We start from the raw sequence: 9238 nt of genomic DNA, 5'->3' as shown, positions 1-9238 counted from the left end.
GAGAGAAGAGAGGGATCCACAGCAGTTCTCATTCATTTTTTTGCCATGCCCATTCTGTTACAACTGCCACTATATATCGGCAGAGCAGAAGATGGTGCTGACTTGACAACCTTCTCAGTAATGAGAATTACAATTTATTGAAACGGTGCGCATAAGTAACGGCTTAACAACAGCCTAGTACGGTGCGTTTTGTCAAGAAATCAGTGGCAATTAAAAGTTATCCCTCCTCCATTGTTAATTCCTGGGATATGTATGCATCCCTTCATGTGTTGAAATCTGAAGGCCTTTAAGATGGATCACTATTTCTTCTCAGAAAAAAAAAATCATTTCTTATCCATAATTGAAGAAAGGGGGGATTGCTATGAGAGAAGGGGGAGGAGATGGCTCGCCATTTTCAAGCAACGAAAGACAAATTCCCATCCTCTTCAGCTTCTTCTCACAATTCTTTACTCTTATTGATTGGAGAGAATCGCAAATCAGGTTTACACTGCAAATGCTTTTCAGTTCTGGTAATCTAATCAATAGCAGAGATCTTAACTTGGGGAGTTTGAGATCGGTGCTGCTTTCTTCACCCATAACACCTTCTTCATCTGATCTTGTTCCACATATTATCTCCTCCATTTTCTCACATTCACCAACTTCAATGCATTCCAGGTTTACGAGGCTTGGCAGCAAGACAAGAGGGAACAACTTCTTCATGTTCTTACAATCATAACAATTAAACTCTTTAAGACCAAAAAATATTCCACTATAAGATGGAGATGGTGGTGGAACAGAGCAGAACCAAGAAGATGAAACCAAGCTCTCCATGCTATTGCAATCACTAATGTTGATAGTCTCCAGTTCAGTTGCATTCTTTATTAGAGACCAAAAAATGCATAAACTTGTTGCATCATCACAATTATCAATGCCTAGTTGTTGAATGTCCTTTGGGAACATGACCTGAAAATCTCTGTCTCTGTCGATACTCAAGTTACCGCAAACAATTGTTTTCCTTCTGAAATCATAATGATAATAATTAATAATACTTATCCAGTAGTCCTACACGAATATGTATGTGGTTGTGATTTGGTTTCATCCCGAGTTTTGAGATACTCCACGTATCTAAGTAACCTTCAAAATGGCATACCAAAGTTTCCAACTTCCTCAAGCATCCCACTTCCTTTCCTTTAACTGTTATCGGAGTAGGGTTGCATAGACATGCAGAATAGGAGTAAGCGGCCACGGCTCCAATACAAAGACTTGCAGAAGAGAGAGCTTAGGTAACAACCCACTAGGAAACTCCTTTTCACCACATCCATTCATTTTAAGATACCTCAGGTTGCATAGACATTCCATACCTTGAGGCATCTTTTCAAGTGCCCAAGTACCAGAGAGATCTAACCTCTTCAGTGCCTTGAGCTTTTCTAATGACGGCACATGCCTTAAAATATAACAACTATAGAGCAATAATGTAGTGAGACTCACCAATTCAGAGACAGAATCAGGTAGTTTTGTGATACCTGTATAAGACAGATCAAGAACCTTGAGCCCACGCAACTGCTCAAAAAATGAATCTGCTATAAATTGCAACTTTGCGTTTCTGCATAGCAATAGAGTTGAAAGACTGGGACAACATGGTGAATGGCTGGAAGGAATTTCCTTAATTTGGTTATGCATCAGTGAAACTCTAGTAAGATTCTCTGTCCACTTCTCTTAACCGTGCACCTGCTTTAACCATGTCTTGAGAGTTCTCTTGCAGTATTTGGATGGCCATATCCCTAATCAAGTCATGCATCTTCACACATCTAAAATGACTGCCGAATTCAACTTTTTCCAAAAGGCAGGCACTTTGAAGTTTATTAAGCATCGAGTGGCCTTTGTCAAATTCTGCCTTCCTACTCATGCCTTTTATCACTCCCTCATCAATCAAATAAGCTATCAAATCCTCTCTAGGGATCTTGAAGTCTTCCGGGAATAATGCACAGTACAAGAAACATTGTTGCAGTGCTGACTCCTTTAAGTGCATATAACTAAATCTTAATATTTTGAATACCTTCTCATCCATGTCCTCCTGCCAAAGTCAATTTATTTATAAAAAACTAAGAAAGATCAATTTATTTATATTTGGAAACTATTGATGATACAAAATCCAAAGTTTCTCAATAAATTTGTACAACTTGTGTTTTTTACTTAAAAAAGATTCAAACAATAGTTACTTGTCAAAAAAGATTCGGTCGTGACATATAAATACTTTACCTGGGTTCAAAAGAATTTTTAACAAAAGAATATCTGAAGCTAATTGCTGAGTGAAGGAAACGTGTTGGACGCACCCAATGTTGAAACTCTGGGAAAGCTGATCTGAAAATGTAAGCATGAAGATATGAGAAAGAGTAAGTCAAAACTAGTCACTATCAAGCTGACAAGAGGCACTCAAACAGACAAAAGAAACCTTGAGACAGCTGTTTTTAAGACAAGTAGTTGAAGTTGATGGCAATATGAACATGTAAGAACAAAGCTATAATATGAGTTTTGAGTTCTAAGATAGATTAAGCAACACATATAATTAAGTTGTGCTGATATCAAAAAATGATTTTTAAAAAATAAAAAAAACATTATTGACATACTTTCGGCAACGAAAAACTATTTGAAAAGCAACAGTTACCACACTCCCAAACACCCTCTTAGTCTGGTTAAGGAAGCAATGCTAGAAGGTACAGATATTCAGATATTCTGAACCAGTGTTCATTTACTGATGAAAGCAGGATAAATTATTATAATTCATCCTCCTAAAAGGTTCAAAGAAAATACAAACTCAGTGAGAGTTTTCTGGAAGTATTATTGTTTACCATAAAATTTAGATAAAAAAATGAAGAACATACAAATGAAAAACAGAAGAATTGCAATAACATTATTTCCACTGAATTTGATCCACGTCAATGTTTGAATTATCAGCAATAGAAGATTGAAAGATCGAAACAATCCGGGCATGTTAAATGTGAGACTTTTTGGCATCAAAATCAGCAAACTTTCCTGTGGTAAGAGAGGCTGATTGCATATCTGTTTTTTTTTTTTTTATCGTTTTTGGTTCGTAGACGTGTGCTTCAATTAAGAGACGCACAAAAAAGAAAAAAGTGTCTGCTTACATATCTGTCAGGATGACCAACTTGGCAAGTTTTCTGCAGGCAACTTTCCTGTCAATGCATTGAGGAGAAAACACTGAAGAGAGATGACATTAAGCATAATAATTGAGTCATATCAGAGAAAGAGAGAGGCTACGGGGGACCAGCTTCACGTGCATTAAGCAGTAATTATGGGGGACTGCACGCACCCTTTTTGCCATTGATAAAATTAATCAGAGAAAATGGAAAGATCATGGAATTTCAGCTCGTATTTAAGTTTACATTTAATTAATCATCTGAAGGTTAATATTCTCTGATTTTTAAGTTTTTTCAAATGCATGTTTTTAGAAGTTAAGTGTGTGCAGAGAAAGGATAGAGAAAAAAGAAACCTCCAAGTACAAACTCAAACTTGTTTCACAAATAGCATGTTTGGCAATTTTTTGTAAAAAACTCAATTTTTTAAAAATTAATTTTTATTATATTTTTAGATCGTATTAGCATATAAAAATAAATTTTAAAAAATAAATAATATATATATTTATATATTTCTAAATAAAAAGCTTTACCAATATCATAATATCAAGTATCAGATCACTGATATTTTTTTTTAAACAATCAACCTCGGCATAAAAAATGGTCAAAATTCATTAAAAAAGAAAAGGATTTTTGCTTCCGTGACATGCTAAATTCATTAATTGTTATGATGGCTATGGCATACGAATTACCGTACTTTCAACTGTGTTAATAACAGTGGTTGATTATCAAACCACATTGTCACTGTAGATCTTCCCTGGGTCAAATGTTTTATGGGCCTGGCTTTTATTGTTTTCTTATTGGGGTTCTTTCCTGGGACCAAATGGACCCAGTCCCTTTTATTAATTGCAAATAGTTTATATTATTGTTAAAATGATGTTTACTTAAGTGGTAAAATGCGGGTTAAAACTATATATTATATTCTAATTATTATAGGAAATTCAATACCTTGTGGAAGAACAAAAACACTATTCATGCGTTTGCATTTTAATGTAGACTCACTAAATTAAAACACAATTACTTTAAATTTGATGAGCCATATAAAATTGAAGAAAAAGGATTAAATTAAAAGAAGTGGATAAAATAGGTGGTAATTTAATAAGATTGAAACACAATTACTATTCATAAGATTGTTGACACATAGCTTAAGCTTAATCCAATTAAAACAACAATGCTTACTCTTAATTTAATATTAATTAAGGGCACTGCGTCACTCATGCTCTATTTAAAAAGTACAAAGGGATGAAGGACATCTTTAGTGTTAGGATGTTCCCACTCCATTACTGACTCTTAGACACCGCTCTCTCAGCCCAATTACCACCTATGCTTTACGTTTTAGGGTTCTAATTTGAGTTTTTTTGGATTGATTACAAGTAATGCAAGGAAAAGATAATGTATTATTTTTTAGCTCTTTATCAAACTTTTAAATTTTATTCATCTTGGGAATGAGTTCTATATATATAATGTCACAACCAAAAAGAGGGTCTTGGTAGTAATTGTCTAATGAATGCAATTCTATATATATAATTATATATATATATAATTATATAAATATGAATCCACGGTAAAGGTATTAACAAATGTTCTGCATTGAATTGTTAGAATTTAGATTGGATTATATTTATTTTGAACTATGATAGCTTGAAATATTGTAAATACATACAAAACTCTACTAAAATTTTGTTGTAATCACAAATGGAAAAAAAAAAAGGACTAATTGGTAGTAATTGTCTAATGAATTGTTTCGAAATCGCGTCTAACAAAAGAAAGAAAAAGACTCTGCCATGATATTTTATTTTTATTTTTATTTTAGGTAGTACCAGCTCGTCGCTTTTTGTGTAATTGCATGGTGTCGTTTTGCATTTTGTTTATGGACAGTCGTTGCTTGGGATCATGTGAGCCATTTATTAATAAAGAAAATAGGGAAGGGTGTAAACAATAGGGTTTCTGTAATATTACTTCTCTTCGTTATATTCTTCTCCACAGGAGGCAATATATATAGTTACACTTCAGAGATGAAATAGGAAAGATACAGAGGATAAGCAAGAGAGTTATTTGTTCCTATCTATATACAACTACGAATCAATCTAGGATTCCTATATGTACATAAATACAAATCAATTTAGGATTTAATACAGCTCATGCGCACACTCCCCCTCAAGTTGGTGCATAGATGTTTATCATGCCCAACTTGTTAATTATATCATGAAACGCCTTTCCTGAAACTGCCTTTGTGAGTACATCAGCCAGTTGACTCTTAGATTGTATAAATGGAAACTGTATGATTCTTCCATCGAGATTCTCCTTGATGAAATGACGATCAACCTCAACGTGTTTGGTGCAATCATGTTGAACTGGGTTCTGTGCGATTGCTATAGCTGCTTTATTATCACAGAAGAGATTCATAGGTTCAGTATATTCAATCCCTAGATCCCTTAATATATTCCTTATCCATATCAATTCACATACACCATGAGCCATCCCTCGAAATTCGGCTTCAGCACTTGATCTTGCTACTACCTTTTGTTTCTTGCTTTTCCAAGTGACAAGATTACCTTCTACAAACGTAAAATAACCAGAAGTAGATTTTCTGGTCGTCTGATCTCTTGCCCAATCAGAGTCTGTATATCCTTCAATGTTAGGAATATTGTTTTTTGTGAACAATAATCCTCTTCCTGGAGAACCTTTTAAGTACCGTAAAATTCAATATACTGCTTCCATATGTTCTTTACTTGGTGCATGCATGAACTGACTCACCACACTTACTGCATATGCTATATCAGGTCTGGTATGGGATAAGTAGATTAGCCTTCCAACTAATCGCTGGTAACGATCCTTGTCTATTGGATCCTGATCTGGAAAAAATTCCCAAGCTTATGGTTTCATCTCCATGGGCGTTTCTACTGGTTTGCAACTAAGCATTCCAGTTTTAGTTAGCAGGTCTATCACATATTTTTGTTGTGAAAGAGATATTCCCTGCCTTGACCTTGCCACCTCAATTCCTAAAAAATATTTAAGGTGTTCGAGATCCTTCATTTCAAATTTAGTAGCTAGATATCTCTGTAATGCTTTCATTTCACGTGGATCATCTCCTGTCATGACCATATCATCCACATATACAATTAAAACGGTTACTCTTCCTTCGTTATGTTTTATAAACAAAGTATGGTCAGAGTTACTTTGTTTATAGCCAAACTCCTTCATTGTAGCAGAGAATCTCCCAAACCATGCTCTAGGTGATTGTTTTAGTCCATACAATGACTTCTTTAGTTTGCAGACTTCACCTTTGCCTAAGTTGCTGTTAACTCCAGGTGGTAGTTCCATGTAGACTTCTTCTTCTAGATCACCATTGAGAAATGCATTCTTAACATCAAATTGTTGCAGAGGCCAGTCTCGATTTGCTGCTATAGATATAAGAATACAAATAGTATTGATCTTGGCTACTGGTGCAAAAGTATCCTGATAGTCTACCCCATACCTTTGTGTATATCCTTTTGCGACTAGTCGAGCTTTATACCTGTCAATACTACCATCTGGGTTGAGTTTCACAGTGAACACCCATCTGCATCCAACTGTCTTCATTCCTTTAGGCAGCGAAACTAGTTCCCACGTAGCATTTTTCTGTAGAGCCTCCATCTCTTCATTCATTGCCTTTCTCCATCTTTGATTAGCCAATGCATCCTGCACATTACTAGGAATAGAAACTGTGGAAAGTTGATTAACAGTAAGTGCATATGAACGAGTCAACCTATGAGAGGACACATAGTTATTAATTGGATATTTGGTTTTGACTGTAAGATCAGGATCATATTGTTTTTTCGGAATTCCCTTATTCATCCTTTGTGGATATCTAGAAGTGGGGTTTTCTGTAGGACAATATATTTCATTAGACTCTCTAATCCCATGACTTACCTGAGGGGGAACATTCGTGGATGATTCTGCAGGTAATGGTGTAGACAGGGGCAACTCAAATGGTGGTGCAGATTCATCAGGAAAAACTAGAGCTTCATGTGTGGAATCATTCTCGACATCAGTGCTATGATTACTGCCTTGTGGATTCAAGTTTTCATTCTCTTTTAACTGGATAGACTCCTCACTTACTTTATCCATCAGAGCCTCTAACTGGGTAAACTCCTCACTTCCTTTATCCATCAGATCCTCATTCTCGTTACTGAAGTTCTCCCCCTGAAGAGAATGGCTCAAGGCTCCCCCAGAGTAATAAGGTATGAGCTCACGAAAGGAAGCATCCAATGTCACATGGAATTTTTGGGTGTGGGGATCATAACATCTATATCCTTTCTGAAGATCAGAGTAGCCAACAAATACACAACGTTTTGCACATGGATCAAGTTTGTTTCTTAAGATTTTTGGGATGTGAACAAACACGGTACAACCAAAAATTCAGGGTTCAAGGTTGGGAAAATGGGGAACTGGGAGTAAGGATTGTAACTTTTGTAAGGGTGTTTGAAAATCTAGGACTCGAGATGGTGTTCTGTTGATGATATAAGTAGCAGATTTCACAGCCTCACCCCAATAAAATTTTGGCATATTCATACCAAAAAGAGATGCACGTACTACCTCTAATAGTTGTCGATTTTTCCGCTCAGCTAATCCATTCTGTTGTGGAGTATAGGTACACGAGGTCTGATGGCGAATTCCATAGCTGCACAGGAAGTTCCCAAGAGATGCAGCTACAAACTCGGTGCCATTATCAGACTGCACCACACGAATTTGTTTTTGGTACTGAGTTTGTATCATTTTATGCAATGTCTGGAAAGCTAGACACACATCATTCTTATGTATAAGTAAGGATACCCAAGTCATTCTCGTGCATTCATCAATAAAAGTCACAAAATAACGAGAGCTAGAAATTGCAGGAACCTTTGCAGGACCCCAAACATCCGTGTGAATGACCTCAAATGGTTCTGAACTTTTATTCAAACTTGGGGAATAAGAGATACGGTGACTTTTAGCCAGTTCACATGTATCACAATGAAAATCCAATTCATTAATACCGGAAAAGAGTACTGGTTGTAGTTTCTTTAGATAACCAAAAGAAAGATGTCCTAATCTACGATGCCATAGCCATATAACTGTCTGAGCCTTATCTCTGCTACTAACATGATTTGCCTGACTGATTTTTGATTCTCCATTATCTGTTAATTCCAAGTAGTAGAGTTTGCCCCGTCTAACACCATAGCCAAGAATCCTCCGCGTTAGAATGTCCTGAAAGACACAAAAGGAGGGCCAAAACATTACAGTACAATGAAGGGTGGATGTAATTTGGCTAATAGATAACAGATTATATTCAAGAGAGGGAACAACAAGGACAGTATTGAGTGTGAGTGTATTTGACAAAATGACTGAACCTTCCCCAGTAACAGGGGAGGTACTACCATTGGCTGTGGAAATAACTGATTAAGAAGAAGGGAGTATGGATTGTAATTGTCTAACGTCTCTCGTCATATGTTCAGATGCACCTGTATCAACAATCCAAGTTTTATCCTTATAATGTGCAGGGAATACAGATACTTTACCAACTTTACCAGGATGAGCAATATTTGCTGTAGGCTGCTGGTGATCTTCTGTGGACGTTGTCATAGCTCTTGCAACGATCTTTTTCCGAGGTTTCTTTGAGAAATCCCACCACTCGGGATAGCCAATAATCTCATAGCACCGCTGTTGTGAATGACCTTTTTCCCCACAATGAGCGCAGACCAGGTTGTTAACCTTTTTGGATAATTGAGTGTTTCGTTTGCTGGTTGATTCATATGATGATCCTTGTCGAGGAGTGTTGGTTAGCATAGCTAAATTCTCAGAGTTTGGATGATAACTTCCCATGGTTTGTCTTTGCTGGTATTCCCTCCTGACATATGCGTATGTGTTCTCCAAATCAAGTTTTGGATCTTTGCGCAAGATTTCGCCACAAACCTGATTGAATTCTGAATCAAGTCCACTCAGAAAAATATGAACTCTAAGCCTAGCCATTGCGGAGTGTAACTGAAGTACCCCCTCAACTGTTCCTTCCTGAGATTTCGTCCTGTGATCAATTTCTTGAAAGATAGCAACAAGTTCATTATAGTAAGTTGATAAGGGGCGACCAT

At 36.3% G+C, this 9238-nt stretch overlaps 1 protein-coding gene across 1 annotated transcript; it reads right to left on the bottom strand.

The window, feature by feature from the left end:
• Positions 1-330: 330 nt before the first annotated feature.
• On the bottom strand, positions 331-2047 carry LOC140955150 (putative disease resistance protein At1g63350). The gene is made up of 3 exons (XM_073406948.1): positions 1701-2047; positions 1316-1582; positions 331-997 (listed from the first exon to the last, which is right to left on the bottom strand). Exons 1-3 carry the CDS (start codon positions 2045-2047, stop codon positions 331-333), a joined length of 1281 nt encoding a protein of 426 aa, XP_073263049.1.
• Positions 2048-9238: the final 7191 nt, after the last annotated feature.

Source organism: Populus alba, chromosome 19 (genome assembly GCF_005239225.2).
Source record: "Populus alba chromosome 19, ASM523922v2, whole genome shotgun sequence".
Taxonomy (NCBI): Eukaryota; Viridiplantae; Streptophyta; class Magnoliopsida; order Malpighiales; family Salicaceae; genus Populus; species Populus alba.
This window is presented reverse-complemented; position numbering and strand designations above follow the sequence as displayed.

What these genes read in the sequence shown, in the direction of transcription:
- LOC140955150 (XM_073406948.1), bottom strand. Translation starts at nt 2,047, where the DNA reads ATGGATGAGAAGGTATTCAAAATATTAAGATTTAGTTATATGCACTTA. An exon ending in ATGGTTAAAGCAGGTGCACG is followed by an intron (nt 1,583 to 1,700) that starts GTTAAGAGAAGT and finishes ATTGCTATGCAG; the next exon opens with AAACGCAAAGTTGCAATTTA. An exon ending in GAATGTCTATGCAACCTGAG is followed by an intron (nt 998 to 1,315) that starts GTATCTTAAAAT and finishes TTATGATTTCAG; the next exon opens with AAGGAAAACAATTGTTTGCG.